At 49.8% G+C, this 17,620-nt stretch overlaps 1 protein-coding gene across 2 annotated transcripts in view; it reads right to left on the bottom strand.

The window, feature by feature from the left end:
• Window positions 1-2,462: 2,462 nt before the first annotated feature.
• The window catches only part of GRAMD1C (GRAM domain containing 1C), a 302,062-nt gene continuing 286,904 nt past the window's right edge, over window positions 2,463-17,620 (bottom strand). For both annotated transcript variants that reach the window (XM_063956793.1, XM_063956794.1), the window contains 2 exons: window positions 14,770-14,860; window positions 2,463-3,097 (listed from right to left, as the gene is read on the bottom strand). In XM_063956793.1, coding sequence (XP_063812863.1) covers window positions 3,017-3,097; window positions 14,770-14,860 — 172 coding nt within the window. In that variant the 3' untranslated portion in view covers window positions 2,463-3,016. The remainder of the gene's footprint in view (window positions 3,098-14,769; window positions 14,861-17,620) is intronic.

The following is a 17,620-nucleotide window of genomic DNA, read 5'->3' on the forward strand; positions in this document are numbered from 1 at the left end:
CTAACTGAGGCTTGGAGGAGGGTCATAGGGGGAGGAGCCAGTGCACACCACCTGATCCTAAAGCTTTTACTTTTGTGCCCTGTCTCCTACGGAGCCGCTATTCCCCATGGTCCTGACGGAGTCCCCAGCATCCACTAGGACGTTAGAGAAATTACAAACATCCAGTTATACTGTGTAAGGGCTATTTGGTGATTGGACCCCTCACCAAACCTCCGTGGGCCCCCAATCATAAATAGCAGCTTATTGGTTGGTGATTTATCTCTGTCTATGCTTTGATAAATACCCCCTAATAATTACTTCGTAAAGCTGTCCTTACGTAGAGACATCACAAGTAACAAGAGGGGGCGATATATGTCCCCCCGGCTGTGGGATTATACAAGTCACCGAAACGTTGTGTTATTTGTATAAAAGCGCTTTACATGTGACCTCCGGCCTTTGTACGGTCACCTAACTCATGAGTGGCCTCGAATATTCTTCTAATCACCGGCCCGTAATTCAGAGAGCGCAGGGAATACAGTTATACATAGGGCGGTATTAAATTCTCCCCACCCCCTCCACACCCGTTCTGTTTCTGCCGACGGGTGTGGTATAATATTTCAGCTCAGTACCCCAGCAGTAGCGAGGGCACCCAACCCGTTACGCAGCTAAACCCAATTACTATGGGCGCGGTATGCGCAATAACGGGGATCACTTTAGAAAGCAGATTGGGCGTGATATATCATTTGAATACCGCCCATATTGTGGCTTTGGCATAAAGGCATTTAGGTATTCTTGACCTGTAAAGGGGGCGGTTCTTATATATTTTAGTAAAACCCTTTTTTCACCATCACTAAAATCCAGTTTATAGCTGCAATAACCCGGGGCGCGGCTCACTGGAAACGGCTCCCAAAAATCCCTATCCGGGAAGCGACCTGGGAAGGACCACATAGGGAATGGTTAAAAAACAGAATGGTGTGTGTGACAGCGGTCACTGGGGAGGGAGAGATTACAGCCTCCATGTATGGTCTGGACGTGACGGTTTTTACCCCCATTGCCAGCTGTAATGTCTCCCTGCCCCTCTCCTCAGCGATGGGTGTGACAGATGCCTTCCCGGACGGGACACCCTTCCACCCCACTGCAGGTCGCCGGTCCAATCCCTGGGTGATCTGGATTTCCCGACGCTTGGAGAATGTGTGATCTCCAATTGCCGGCAGAAGAGAGAGACTGCGCCATAGGCTGTGTAAATGGCGCCGAGCAGGGAATAAACCGGGTCGAGCCTCAGTGTGTGAAAGGTCTGTCCTGGATCTGACCCGAATTGGAACAGTGTTCCAAATTCCAGTTGGATCTAGGATTTTGGTGGAAAGGGAGTATAAGAAGTGCAATGGGATATCTATCATGATGAAACATTTATACCCCTTTTACACTCGCAGAAAAATCCCGGGATATTGCACGTGAACGCGCATCATCCCGGGATTTTTATCAGTGTAAATGGGTACAGGGACAATTTCCCGGGACGAGCATCCCGGGATTTCATCCCAGGTCAAGAGCAGGGTTGAACCCGGGACCGTCCCGGGAAGCTGCCAGTGTAAACGGGTATACCGGGTCAAGGCGACCCGGCACCCGTTCTCTTCATAGGAGGAGGCGGTGTTTGGAGAAGATTATCTCCAAGCACCGCCTCTGGGAGACTCGGCGGTGACGTCACTGACCCGGCAATATGCCGGGTCAGCCCGCTAATGTGAAAGGGTCATTCCCGGGAATGTGTCCCGGCAAATATACCGGGACACATTCCCGGGAATGAACTTTCCTGCGAGTGTAAAAGAGGTATTAGTGAGCCGGGTTCTTCATTCATTGGCCCTCATTCCGAGTTGATCGCTCGTTGCAGTTTTTCGCAGCGTAGCGATCACGCTAAAAATCGGCTGTTCTGCGCATGCGTATGGGCCACAGTGCGCACGCACTAAATACTTTCACACAAAACTTTGCAGTTTTACACATGGCCGAACGACTGTTTTATATCGCTCGAGTGATCGGTGAGTGATTGACAGGAAGTGGGTGTTTCTGGGTGGTAACGGACCGTTTTCCGGGAGTGTGCTAAAAAACGCAGGCGTGTCAGCATAAAACGCAGGCGTGCCTGGCCGAACGCAGGGCGTGTTTGTGACGTCAAAACAGGAACTGAACTGTGTGATCGCAAGGTAGGAGTAAGTTTTGAGCCACTCTGAAACTGCATGAAAATATTTAATAGCAATTCTGCTAACCTTTCGTTCGCACTTCTGCTAAGCGAAGATACACTCCCAGAGGGCGGCGGCCTAGCGTTTGCACTGCTGCTAAAAGCAGCTAGCGATCGATCAACTCTGACAGAGGGCCATTGTCCGATCATTCAGTTATTGTGTGTATGGACCAGCAAGGTATCAATGGAAGAAGTAGTGTTATATGTGTGGAGTCTACATGTGTACATGCTGCAAAATAAGTCTGCAAGAGGCGCTACGTTCTATACAAAATAGGTGTTCTTTAATTTAATTTAAATAACACATAGACTTAGTCAGAACAAAATGCCATATATACATATTTTTCCAAGAGGTCTGATTCTATCCGAATAAAAAGGTAAACTTCCTGCATACAGACAATTTGTGGTACCAACGTATTACCCTGAGATTACGCGGCAAACCGCTCCCACCTCCGCCTTCAGGGAAGGGGAACACGAGCCGCTAATTTATTAAAATGAAGGCATAGACTGGCGTAAAACCTGAGCTCCTAACTCACAGACATCTGAGGGAGTTACACAAAGTGATTATACAAAACAAACACAAAACATTCAATCTGAAATAAGTTACAGGCTGAAAATGGAGACACAAAGCTAGCAGCGTCGCAGGAAACACCCGCCCACTGCGCTGTAAACTCCGGAACTTTCCTTGCTGTGGTTTAGTAAAAGGTCCTCTGGACGGCCAGGTAGGTACAGTCGCAATGTCGCCAAAGGTTAGGCTTTCGGTCACCTGTGGTCGCTCCTAAGACAGCCACCGCCCCCTGCGCAAGGTGTGCAGTGCTAACTTCCAGAAGCCCCTTCTCCCCTGGATTTGTTCATGAGTTCGAAGCTCTTCTGGAGGATGAGGAGGGAGCTTTTCAGCTGTGAATGAAATACATCATGAAGGAAAACTTATTACACTACAAAACATGTAAGATCCATTCACAAATAGCCCCTGAGCGGCAGCAGTACAGAAACTACACAGACAGCCGTCCGGTGCTACAGGAGGGACGGGAATGGCCAAAGGTGGCGGCGGAGGGTTATTAATGTAATCCACACAAGGGGGAGAAGGGGGGGGGGGCATGGATTGGTGGCTGCAGCTCATTTCCAATGACGTGGCCCTCGCAGGCATGAAACCTCAGCATAATACACCTCACGCCTCCAATTACAACACCCTCAAACCTCATCCCTCCACAGGGAACCTCCCTAATAAAGCCTAAAAACAATATACATCATACATCAGCCCCCACATAGACCAGAATATATGAGGAGGTCAGTGGCGTAACTACTGCCCCCGCAGTCCTCGCGGTGGCTTGGGGGCGAGGGGCTGCGGGGGCGCCACTGATTTACAGCAGACTGACATGCAGACGAGCGTCCGCATGTCAGTCTGCAGTCTCCTTCCCTCCGCCGCTTTTTGGAGGGACACGGAGGGCACACAGCGCGCCTCCCTGTGTCCCTCCTGCTGCATCATCTCCGGCGGCCGCGGGTCTAATAGGGGGAAGTGCCGTCCGTGAGCTCTAATTGGCTCACGAACCGGCACTTCCCCCTATTAGACCCGCGGCCGCCGGAGATGATGCAGCAGGAGGGACACAGGAGAGACGAGCTGTGCCCTCCGTGTCCCTCCAAAAAGCGATGGCGGGGGGGGGGTAAATATCTGGCACTGGGGGCATATATGGCACGGGGGGGAGGGAAGAATATCTGGCACTGGGGCATTTCTGGCACTGGGGGCATATCTGGCACTGGGGCATATATGGCACTGGGGGGGGAATATCTGGCACTGGGGGCATATATGGCACTGGGGGGGGGGATATCTGGCACTGGGGGCATATATGGCACTGGGGGGGGGGGGATATCTGGCACTGGGGCATATATGGCACTGGGGGGAATATCTGGCACTGGGGGGGGGGATATCTGGCACTGGGGCATATATGGCACTGGGGGGGAATATCTGGCACTGGGGGGGGATATCTGGCACTGGGGGGGGAATATCTGGCACTGGGGGCATATATGGCACTGGGGGGGAATATCTGGCACTGGGGGCATATATGGCACTGGGGGGGATATCTGGCACTGGGGGCATATATGGCACTGGGGGGGATATCTGGCACGGGGGGAATATCTGGCACTGGGGGGGAATATCTGGCACTGGGGGGGAATATCTGGCACTGGGGGGGAATATCTGGCACTGGGGGGGGGAATATCTGGCACTGGGGGGGGGAATATCTGGCACTGGGGGGGGAATATCTGGCACTGGGGGGGGGGAATATCTGGCACTGGGGGGGGGGAATATCTGGCACTGGGGGGGGGAATATCTGGCACTGGGGGGGGGGAATATCTGGCACTGGGGGGCATATCTGGCACTGGGGGCATATCTGGCACTGGGGGCATATCTGGCACTGGGGGCATATCTGGCACTGGGGGCATATCTGGCACTGGGGGCATATCTGGCACTGGGGGCATATCTGGCACTGGGGGCATATCTGGCACTGGGGAATATCTGGCACTGGGGGCATATGTGGCACTGGGGGCATATGTGGCACTGGGGGCATATGTGGCACTGGGGGGGTATATGTGTACCTGGCACATGGGGGGGGGGGGACGACGACTATATTTGGCACTGGGGCATGTAAGTACCTGGCACCGTGGGGGAATATCTGGCACTGGGGACATATGTGGCACTGGGAGCACAGCCCTAGCAACAAGGACTACCTCCTAGCAACGAGCATGACACCCAGTGCATGAAACACCTGGCAACGAGCATGACACCCAGTGCATGAAACCCCTGGCAACGAGCATGACACCCAGTGCATGAAACCCCTGGCAACGAGCATGACACCCTGAGCATGAAAACCCCTGGCACCGTGCATGGAACCAAGAGCATGAAACCCCTGGCAACGAGCATGACACCCAGTGCATGAAACCCCTGACAACGAGCAGGTAATTGAAAAGTAATTAGAAGCCTTACTGTAGGACTTAATGTGTAATGGACATTACGGTGTGTGGCATAATGTATCACGGACATTGCGGTGTGTGTCATAATGTGTCACAGGCATTACGGTGTATGGTATACTATATCGCGGGCATTGTGATATGTGGTATAATGTCTCAGGGTCATTGCAGTGTGTGGCATAATGTATCACGGACATTGCGGTGTGTGTCATAATGTGTCAGGCATTACTATGTGTGGTATACTATATCACGGGCATTGTGGTATGTGGTATAATGTCTCAGGGTCATTGCAGTGTGGCATAATACATAACGGGCATTGCGATGTGTGGCATAGGGTATAACGGGCAGGGCATTGCGGTATGTGTCACAGGCATTACGGTGTATGATATACTATATCACGGGCATTGTGGTATAATGTCTCAAGGTCATTGCAGTGTGTGGCATAATGTGTCACAGGCATTGTATGTGCTATAATGTATCGGGCATTGCAGTGTGTGGCATAATGTATCACGGACATTGCGGTGTGTGTCATAATGTGTCACAGACATTGTATGTGCTATAATGTATCAGGGGCATTGCAGTGTGTAGCATAATGTATAACGGGCATTGCGATTCCTGTCATAATGTGTCACAGGCATTACGGTGTGTGGCATAATGTGTCGGGGGCATTACAGTGTGTGCATATTGTGTCGTGCATTATTGTGTGCGGCATAATGTCTAAGGGCCATTGCAGCATAATGTATACTGGGCATTACTATAAGGAGGAAAAATGACAAATAATGTAAGGGGCATGAATCAGGATTATTTTTCTTTCCTGTGGTGGCCAACGTATGGCCGTGCAAGTTGCAAAACTGGGGTATAAGGTAGTCTTTTCCTACAATGCCACGCCCCTTTATGCGAAACCACGCCCACTCCAACAAACCCACGCCCCTTTTTTGGCATATTTATCCCTTTCTTGCTCCCAATTATGGAGCATGAAGGGGGGGGCGCCGAATAATTTTTTGGCTTGGGGGAGAAAAATTTCTAGTTACGCCACTGGAGGAGGTAATATCCAGGTACGGTCTGCACAGGAGTTATAGATCAGCTTTCCCTCTGTACAGCAAGTCAGCTCATTACCTGAAGTTTCTGTTACTCCCTGTTGGTGCAGGCAGGTGGCGCTGTGCACTCAGACATAACGCAGCAGTGAGAGAGAAGGTTCCGCTCTATGTAAGTATAGCGTACTATGATTAGACAGTCTGTAGCATTATACAGTCCGTACTTCCTAGTGTGATGGTAAACGTTCTGTACGCCGCTATAGCGCTGCTATTCCTCACTCCACAGCTGTACAATCTGTGTTTGCAAGGTGACATCAGAGTGAGTGCAGCACAGTCTATGTAGCAGGTTAGTGTGTGACTGGATGGTGATGTCACAGAGCGAGTGCAGCGCAGTCACACAGTCTATGTAGCAGGTTAGTGTGCGATTGGATGGTGATGTCACAGAGTGAGCGCAGTCACACAGTCTATGCAGCAGGTTAGTGTGTGACCGGATGGTGTTGTCACAGAGTGACACAGTCACACAGTCAATGTAGCAGGTTAGTGTGTGACTGGATGGTGCAGTCACAGAGCAAGTGCAGCGCAGTCACAAATCTATGTAGCAGGCTAGTGTATGACTGGATGGTGATGTTACAGAGTGAGGGCAACACAGTCACAGTCTATGTAGCAGGTTAGTGTGTGATTGATGGTGATGTCACAGAGCGAGTGCAGTCACACAGTCTATGTAGCAGGTTAGTGTGTGACTGGAAAGTGACGCCACAGAGTGAAGGCAACCAAGTCACACAGTCTATGTAGCAGGTTAGTGTGTGACTGGAAAGTGAAGCCACAGAGTGAGGGCAACCAAGTCACACAGTCTATGTAGCAGGTTAATGTGCGATTCATACTGGGGAAGCGGCACAGCTCGGCGTGGTGGGGAAGCGGCACAGCTCGGCGTGGTGGGGAAGCGGCACAGCTCGGCGTGGGGGGGGGGGGAAGAGGAACAACTCGGCGTCGGGGGAGGGGGGGGGAGAAAGGCAACCGAGTGAGGGCAACCAAGTCACACAGTCTATGTAGCAGGTTAATGTGTGATTCATACTGGGGAAGCGGCACAGCTCGGCGTGGTGGGGAAGCGGCACAGCTCGGCGTGGTGGGGAAGCGGCACAGCTCGGCATGGGGGGGAAAGAGGCACTGCTCAGCGTGGTGGGGGGGGGGGGGGGGGGAGAGGCACAACTCAGCGTGGGAGAATGGCTTGGAGGGGTTAGATGTTCAAGATGTAAACAACTTGTAAATGTTTTACTGCTCTAATGGCACGGGTTACTTGTATAGCACAGGTTTCACATCTGCGGCATCTGCTCCTGGTGGGGTGTTTCAATATCTTTAAAGTTGTTTAAAGTTCCTGCCATGATTACGGTATGCGTACAGATAACCACACCCCGCGTGGTATGCGTACAGATAACCACGCTCCGTGCGCACAGATAACCACGCTCCGCATGATATGCGTACAAATAACCACGCTCCGCACGGTATGTGGACAGATGACCACGCTCCGCACGGTATGTGGACGGATAACTACGCTCGGCATGGTATGTGCCAGAGGAGGCATCAGTCATTATGGCCGGTTGTTCAGGAAAAATAAGATTTTACTCACCGGTAAATCTATTTCTCGTAGTCCGTAGTGGATGCTGGGGACTCCGTAAGGACCATGGGGAATAGACGGGCTCCGCAGGAGACTGGGCACTCTAAGAAAGATTTAGTACTACTGGTGTGCACTGGCTCCTCCCTCTATGCCCCTCCTCCAGACCTCAGTTAAGGGAACTGTGCCCGGAAGAGCTGACATTACAAGGAATGGATTTTGGAACCCAGGGTAAGACTCATACAAGCCACACCAATCACACCGTATAACTTGTGATAACCTTACCCAGTTAACAGTATGAACAAACAACAGAGCATCAACCAATGGATGCCAACATAACATAACCCTTTATTAAGCAATAACTATATACACATATTGCAGAAAGTCCGCACTTGGGACGGGCGCCCAGCATCCACTACGGACTACGAGAAATAGATTTACCGGTGAGTAAAATCTTATTTTCTCTAACGTCCTAGTGGATGCTGGGGACTCCGTAAGGACCATGGGGATTATACCAAAGCTCCCAAACGGGCGGGAGAGTGCGGATGACTCTGCAGCACCGAATGGGCCAACACAAGGTCCTCCTCAGCCAGGGTATCAAACTTGTAGAATTTTGCAAAGGTGTTTGAACCCGACCAAGTAGCAGCTCGGCAAAGCTGTAATGCCGAGACCCCTCGGGCAGCGCCCAAGAAGAGCCCACCTTCCTTGTGGAATGGTCTTTCACTGATTTTGGATGCGGCAATCCAGCCGCAGAATGAGCCTGCTGAATCGTGTTACAGATCCAGCGAGCAATAGTTTGCTTTGAAGCAGAAGCACTCAGCTTGTTGGATGCATACAGGATAAACAGCGAGTCAGTCTTCCTGACTCCAGCCGTTCTGGTAACCTAAATCTTCAAAGCCCGGACTACGTCAAACAGCTTGGAATCCCCCAAGTCACAAGTAGCCGCAGGCACCACAATAGGTTGGTTCAAATGAAAAGATGACACCACCTTTGGCAGAAATTGCGGACGAGTCCGCAATTCTGCCCTGTCCATATGGAAAACCAGATAGGGGCTTTTACATGACAAAGCCGCCAATTCTGACACACGCCTAGCCGAAGCTAAGGCCAACAGCATGACCACTTTCCACGTGAGATACTTTAGCTCCACAGTCTTAAGTGGCTCAAACCAGTGGGATTTCAGGAAACCCAACACCACGTTAAGATCCCAAGGTGCCACCGGTGGCACAAAAGGGGGCTGAATATGCAGCACTCCCTTAACAAACGTCTGAACCTCAGGCAGTGAAGCCAGTTCTTTTTGAAAGAAAATTTATAGGGCCGAAATCTGGACCTTTATGGACCCTAATTTTAGGCCCATAGTCACTCCTGACTGTAGGAAGTGCAGGAATCGACCCAGCTGGAATTCCTCTGTAGGGGCCTTCCTGGGTCCTCTGTGAGCATTTCTTGCAGTTCCGGGTACCAAGTCCTTCTTGGCCAATCCGGAACAATGAGTATTGTTCTCACTCCTCTTTTTCTTACAATTCTCAGCACCTTTGGTATGAGAGGAAGAGGAGAAAACACAAAAACCGACTGGAACACCCACGGTGTTACTAGTGCGTCCACAGCGATCGCCTGAGGGTCTCTTGACCTGGCGCAATACTTCTGTAGCTTTTTGTTGAGGCGGGACGCCATCATGTCCACCTGTGGCAGTTCCCATCGATTTGCAATCTGCGTGAAGACTTCCTGATGAAGTCCCCACTCTCCCGGGTGGAGATCGTGCCTGCTGAGGAAGTCTGCTTCCCAGTTGTCCACTCCCGGAATGAACACTGCTGACAGTGCGCTTACGTGATTCTCCGCCCAGCGAAGAATTCTGGTGGCTTCTACCATCGCCACCCTGCTCCTTGTGCCGCCTTGGCGGTTTACATGAGCCACTGCGGTCTGACTGGATCAGAACCGGTTGGTCGCGAAGCAGGGTCTCCGCTTGACTTAGGGCGTTGTATATGGCCCTTAGTTCCAGGATATTGATGTGAAGGCAAGTCTCCTGCCTTGACCACAGCCCTTGGAAATTTCTTCCCTGTGTGACTGTCCCCCACCCTCGGAGGCTTGCATCCGTGGTCACCAGGACCCAGTCCTGAATGCCGAATCTGCGACCTTCGAGAAGGTGAGCACTCTGCAGTCACCACAGGAGAGACACCCTGGCTCTGGGGGATAGGGTGATTAACCGATGCATCCGAAGATGTGATCCGGACCACTTGTCCAGTAAGTCCCATTGAAAGGTCCTCCTATGGAACCTGCCGAAGGGAATGGCCTCGAATGATGCCACCCTCCTTCCCAGGACTCGAGTGCAGTGATGCACTGACACCTGTTTTGGTTTTAATAGATTCCTGACCAGTGTCACGAGCTTCTGAGCTCTCTCTATCGGGAGATAAACCCTTTTCTGGTCTGTGTCTAGGATCATGTCTAGGAGAGGCAGATGAGCTGTAAGAACCAACTGCGACTTTGGAATATATAGAATCCAGCCGTGTTGCCGTTTCACTTCCAGAGAAAGTGATACGCTGTTCAGCAACTGCTCTCTTGATCTCGCTTTTATGAGGAGATCGTCCAAGTACGTGATAATAGTGACACCTTGCTTCCGCAGGAGCACCATCATTTCCGCCATTACCTTGGTGAATATTCTCAAGGCCGTGGAGAGACCAAACGGCAACGTCTGAAATTGGTAATGACCATCCCGTACCGCAATTCTGAGGTATGCCTGATGAGGTGGATAAATGGGGATATGAAGGTATGCATCCTTTATATCCCGAGTCACCATAAAATCTCCCCCTTTCAGGCTTGCAATAACCGCTCTTAGCGATTCCATCTTGAACTTGAACCCTTTCAGGTATATGTTCAGGGATTTTAAATTCATTATGGGTCCGACCGAACCGTCTGGTTTCGGGACTACAACATGGTCGAATAATAACCCCTTCCTTGTTGAAGGAGGGGAACCTTGACCACCACCTGTTGAAGATACAATTTATGAATTGCAGTTAACACTGTTTCCCTCTCGTAGGGGGAAGCCGGCAGGGCCGTCGGTGAGGGGGCATCTTCTCAAAGTCCAGCTTGTATCCCTGAGACACAATATCTATTGCCCAGGGATCTAACAGGGAGTGAACCCACTTGTGGCTGAACTGACGAAGGCGTGCCCCCACCGGGCCTAGCTCCGCCTTGCGGTGGATTTTTGTAGAGGCCGGGGAGGACTTCTGTTCCTGGGAACTAGCTGTGTTGCGCAGCTTCTTTCCTGTGCCCCCACCTCTGGCAAGAAAGGACGCACCTCGGACTTTCTTGTTTCTTTATTCGAAAGGCTGCATTTGATAATGTCGTGCTTTCCTAGGCTGTGCAGGAATATAAGGCAAAATATCAGAATTACCAGCTATAGCTGTGTAGACCAGGTCCGAGAACCCTTCTCCACACAATCCTCAGCCTTCCACATGCCTCTTAAGTCGGCATCATCTGTCCATTGCATATTCTACAGGACACGTCAAGCAGAAATCGACATAGCTTTGACTCCAGGACCCAGTATACTCATGTCTCTTTGGGATATATATATATATATATATATATATATATATATATATATATATATATATATATATATATATATATATATATATATAGTACTCCATATATATATATATATATATATAGTACTCCATATATATATATATAGTACTCCAAGACGAAAACGGCACTGGACGCAATGTATAAGAAAATAAGGTGTATTGCAAAAAACGACAGCTGTTTCAGGGCAGCAGCCCTTTCCTCAAGTAGACAGCAACACCACCAACAAATGGACAAGACACACATACAACACTTACCCCACCTAAATACCCGCTGCAGTGCTCCCCACCGCCGTCTCTCCCCGCGTCCTGGCTTCCGGAAGTGAAGCCGCCGGGTCACTTCCGGTCAGCGCGTCACTGGTTACCATGGCGAGCCGATGTTTGCGGCTCACCTCGTCCCTGCTGCGCTTCACAGGGTGCCGGCTCAGCTTCCTCCATGGCCAGGAAGCTTGTGATCGGAGGGGGGAGGCAGGTAATCTAATGCACATACAGTTGAACATAATAAACAACAAAAAACAAATAATGTACATAGAAAACAAGCAATTGTATACAAACAGATCATTAATACAGGAACATTAAAGTCCCTGCTGTGTAACCCAGGAGAATACCCAAGAATGGAAACCAGACTCCTAATAAAAGGGTTCAATAGTGATAGGCAATAAGCCTTAAACCACAGCAGGGACTTTAATGTTCCTGTATTAATGATCTGTTTGTATACAATTGCTTGTTTTCTATGTACATTATTTGTTTTTTGTTGTTTATTATGTTCAACTGTATGTGCATTAGATTACCTGCCTCCCCCCTCCGATCACAAGCTTCCTGGCCATGGAGGAAGCTGAGCCGGCACCCTGTGAAGCGCAGCAGGGACGAGGTGAGCCGCAAACATCGGCTCGCCATGGTAACCAGTGACGCGCTGACCGGAAGTGACCCGGCGGCTTCACTTCCGGAAGCCAGGACGCGGGGAGAGACGGCGGTGGGGAGCACTGCAGCGGGTATTTAGGTGGGGTAAGTGTTGTATGTGTGTCTTGTCCATTTGTTGGTGGTGTTGCTGTCTACTTGAGGAAAGGGCTGCTGCCCTGAAACAGCTGTCGTTTTTTGCAATACACCTTATTTTCTTATACATTGCGTCCAGTGCCGTTTTCTTCTTGGAGTACTGCATCTGACATGTCTAACGCTGCACGGAGGCTAGTTGTGATTTCTTAATCCATAGAGTGCCGACTGAATTGCAAGTATATATATATATATATATATATATATATATATATATATATATATATATATATTTATCTATCACTTAAGACAGCATCTTTAATTATATATATATATATATATATATATATATATATATATATATATATATATATATATATATACACACATACATACATACCCTCCAACTGTACCTTTTTAATAGGTACAGTACCTTCTTTTCATGGTCTGTACCGATTTTTGCCTCCCCAAACTTCCATTGAAAGTATAGGAAAAGGGGCGTGGTCACAACCCCCTTTATCCACGGCCACGCCCCTTTTTCAGATTTGTACCGATTTTTCTGTGTAAAATGTTGGAGGGTATGTATATACACACACACACATTATATATATATATATATATATATATATATATATATATATATATATATGCATACTAGGGTCTCAATCTCTGCTGATAAGGTACCTGTCCACGCTGCCACAGCGCTATAAACCCATGCCGACACAATCGCCGGTCTGAGTAGTATACTAGAATGTGCACGCTATCTGCAGGATCCCTGAGAATAGCTAGTGCTACCTTCTGTGCAAACAGGACACCCTAGGGGAAGATTCCCAACACATCCTGGCCCTAGTAGGGAAAGGATACTGCCTGAGAATTTTTTGTGGGAAGCTGCAGTCTCTTGTCTGGAGATTCCCGCTCTTTTTCCTCATGAGAGGAGGGAAATTTACCTCAGCTTTCTTCCCCTTAAACATGTGTACCCTTGTGTCAGGGACAAATGAGTCATCAGTGATATGCAAATCATCTTTTATTACAATAATCATATATTGAATACCTCTCAGCCATCTTGGCTGTAACTTTGCATTATCGTAGTCGTCACTGGAGTCAAACTTCGTGTCGATATCAGTGTTTATTATTTTGGATAGTGAGCATTGTGAGACTCTGAAGGTCTCTGTGACACAGGGACAGACATGGGTAGATTTCCTGTCTGTTCTCTAATCTTTTGTGCAATAAATTCACCTAAGCACTTACACATATCCAAACAGGTGTCGGCGTTGTCGACGGAGACACCCTCTCACACATATTTGCTCTATCTCCTCCTTAGAGGAGCCTTTTACCTCAGACATGTCGACACACACGTACCGACACACCACACACACAGGGGATGCTCTATTTGAAGACAGTTCCCCCACAAGGCCCTTTGGAGTGATAGAGAGAGAGTATGCCAGCACACACCCCAGCGCTATATGACCCAGGAATCACACAGTAACTTAGTGTTAACCCAGTAGCTGCTGTATATATTGTTTTTACGCCAAATTTATGTGCCCCCCCCTCTCTTTTTACCCTCTCTATCGTGCAGGGGAGAGCCTGGGGAGCTTCCTCTCAGCGGAGCTGTGGAGAGAAAATGGCGCTGGTGAGTGCTGAGGAAGAAGGCCCCGCCCCCTCAGCGGCGGGCTTCTCCCGTGATTTTGTGTAAAATTAATGGCGGGGGCTCATGCATATAACAGTGTTCAACTTTTGCCATGAGGTACTTAATTGCTGCCCAGGGCGCTCCCCCCTGCGCCCTGCACCCTACATTGACCGGAGTGTGTGGGAGCAATGGCGCACAGCTGCAGTGCTGTGCGCTACCTCATATGAAGACAGGAGTCTTCTGCCGCCGATTTCAATGTCTTCTTGCTTCTGCCGGCTTCTGTCTTCAGGCTCTGCGAGGGGGACGGCGGCACGGCTCCGGGAACGGACGACAAGGTCAGGTCCTGTGTTCAATCCCTCTGGAGCTAATGGTGTCCAGTAGCCTAAGAAGCGCAACCTAGCCGCAGTTAGTAGGTTTGCTTCTCTCCCCTCAGTCCCACGTAGCAGAGAGTCTGTTGCCAGCAGAAGCTCTCTGAAAATAAAAAACCTGACAAATACTTTCTTATTAGCAAGCTCAGGAGAGCTCACTAAAATGCACCCAGCTCCTTCCGGGCACAGATTCTAACTGAGGTCTGGAGGAGGTGCTTAGAGGGAGGAGCCAGTGCACACCAGTAGTACTAAATCTTTCTTAGAGTGCCCAGTCTCCTGCGGAGCCCGTCTATTCCCCATGGTCCTTACAGAGTCCCCAGCATCCACTAGGACGTTAGAGAAATGTTTATTGCTTATTTACAGGGTGACAGAATGTTCTTAGATGATCTGTTCCTGTGTTACCTGTTCTAGCGTAGTGATGGAGTCCTGCAGCACGCCTTTCAGTCTAGGTCCTGGGCCCTTATTACTCCGTGCCGCGCGGCTGGAGTGTAACCTGGAGAATTCAGAATCAAAGAATAAGAATCTCTCGGACTTTCTCAGAGCTGTGAATAGACTGGGAAGATGGTACATACAGGATACAAGGTGGGGAAATTACTAATCAATCAATGATATTTTCCACAAACACATACACAACAATAATTAACATTTATCAATGCAGTTATATGCAGACTTTGTAGGAGAAATGGTGCTAAAAATCCCATGCGAGAGTATTACAATGTACTGAGCAGTAATTACACAACCGGGCGAGAGTCTTACAATGGAGAGTACTGAGCAGTGATCAGGCTGTGACTAGGGATATGTAGTGGCTGCAGTGCTGAGTACAGTACCGGGTGACAGTCTTACAATGGAGAGTACTGAGCAGTGATCAGGCGGTGACTAGGGATATGTACTGGCTGCAGTGCGGAGTATAGTACCGGGTGACAGTCTTACAATGGAGAGCACTGAACGGTGATCAGGCTGTGACTAGGGATATGTAGCGGCTGCACTGCTGAGTACAGTACCGGGTGACAGTCTTACAATGGAGAGTACTGAGCAGTGATCAGGCTGTGACTAGGGATATGTAGCGGCTGCAGTGCTGAGTACAGTACCGGGTGAGAGTCTTACAATGGAGAGTACTGAGCAGTGATCAGGCTGTGACTAGGGATATATAGCGGCTGCACTGCTGAGTACAGTACCAGGTGACAGTCTTACAATGGAGAGTACTGAGCAGTGATCAGGCTGTGACTAGGGATATGTAGTGGCTGCAGTGCTGAGTATAGAATCGGGTGAGAGTCTTACAATGGAGAGTACTGAGCGGTGATCAGGCTGTGACTAGGGATATGTAGTGGCTGCAGTGCTGAGTACAGTACCGGGTGAGAGTCTTACAATGGAGAGTACTGAGCAGTGATCAGGCTGTGACTAGGGATATGTAGCGGCTGCACTGCTGAGTACAGTACCAGGTGAGAGTCTTACAATGGAGAGTACTGAGCAGTGATCAGGCTGTGACTAGGGATATGTAGCGGCTGCACTGCCGAGTACAGTACCAGGTGACAGTCTTACAATGGAGAGTACTGAGCAGTGATCAGGCTGTGACTAGGGATATGTAGTGGCTGCAGTGCTGAGTACAGTACCAGGTGACAGTCTTACAATGGAGAGTACTGAGCAGTGATCAGGCTGTGACTAGGGATATGTAGTGGCTGCAGTGCTGAGTACAGTACCGGGTGAGAGTCTTACAATGGAGAGTACTGAGCAGTGATCAGGCTGTGACTAGGGATATATAGCGGCTGCACTGCTGAGTACAGTACCAGGTGACAGTCTTACAATGGAGAGTACTGAGCGGTGATCAGGCTGTGACTAGGGATATGTACTGGCTGCACTGCTGAGTACAGTACCGGGTGACAGTCTTACAATGGAGAGTACTGAGCAGTGATCAGGCGGTGACTAGGGATATGTACTGGCTGCAGTGCGGAGTATAGTACCGGGTGACAGTCTTACAATGGAGAGCACTGAACGGTGATCAGGCTGTGACTAGGGATATGTAGCGGCTGCACTGCTGAGTACAGTACCGGGTGACAGTCTTACAATGGAGAGTACTGAGCAGTGATCAGGCTGTGACTAGGGATATGTAGCGGCTGCAGTGCTGAGTACAGTACCGGGTGAGAGTCTTACAATGGAGAGTACTGAGCAGTGATCAGGCTGTGACTAGGGATATATAGCGGCTGCACTGCTGAGTACAGTACCAGGTGACAGTCTTACAATGGAGAGTACTGAGCGGTGATCAGGCTGTGACTAGGGATATGTACTGGCTGCACTGCTGAGTACAGTACCGGGTGACAGTCTTACAATGGAGAGTACTGAGCAGTGATCAGGCTGTGACTAGGGGTATGTAGTGGCTGCACTGCTGAGTACAGTACCGGGTGACAGTCTTACAATGGAGAGTACTGAGCAGTGATCAGGCTGTGACTAGGGATATGTAGCGGCTGCAGTGCTGAGTACAGTACCGGGTGAGAGTCTTACAATGGAGAGTACTGAGCAGTGATCAGGCTGTGACTAGGGATATATAGCGGCTGCAGTGCTGAGTACAGTACCGGGTGAGAGTCTTACAATGGAGAGTACTGAGCAGTGATCAGGCTGTGACTAGGGATATGTAGCGGCTGCAGTGCTGAGTACAGTACCGGGTGAGAGTCTTACAATGGAGAGTACTGAGCAGTGATCAGGCTGTGACTAGGGATATGTAGCGGCTGCAGTGCGGAGTACAGTACCGGGTGAGAGTCTTACAATGGAGAGTACTGAGCAGTGATCAGGCTGTGACTAGGGATATGTAGCGGCTGCAGTGCTGAGTACAGTACCGGGTGAGAGTCTTACAATGGAGAGTACTGAGCGGTGATCAGGCTGTGACTAGGGATATGTAGTGGCTGCAGTGCTGAGTACAGTACAGGATGAGAGTCTTACAATGGAGAGTACTGAGCAGTGATCAGGCTGTGACTAGGGATATGTAGCGGCTGCAGTGCGGAGTACAGTACCGGGTGAGAGTCTTACAATGGAGAGTACTGAGCAGTGATCAGGCTGTGACTAGGGATATGTAGCGGCTGCAGTGCTGAGTACAGTACCGGGTGAGAGTCTTACAATGGAGAGTACTGAGCGGTGATCAGGCTGTGACTAGGGATATGTAGTGGCTGCAGTGCTGAGTACAGTACAGGATGAGACAGTCTTACAATGGAGAGTACTGAGCAGTGATCAGGCTGTGACTAGGGATATGTAGCGGCTGCAGTGC

This window comes from Pseudophryne corroboree, chromosome 2 (assembly GCF_028390025.1).
Source record: "Pseudophryne corroboree isolate aPseCor3 chromosome 2, aPseCor3.hap2, whole genome shotgun sequence".
NCBI classification, from domain to species: Eukaryota; Metazoa; Chordata; class Amphibia; order Anura; family Myobatrachidae; genus Pseudophryne; species Pseudophryne corroboree.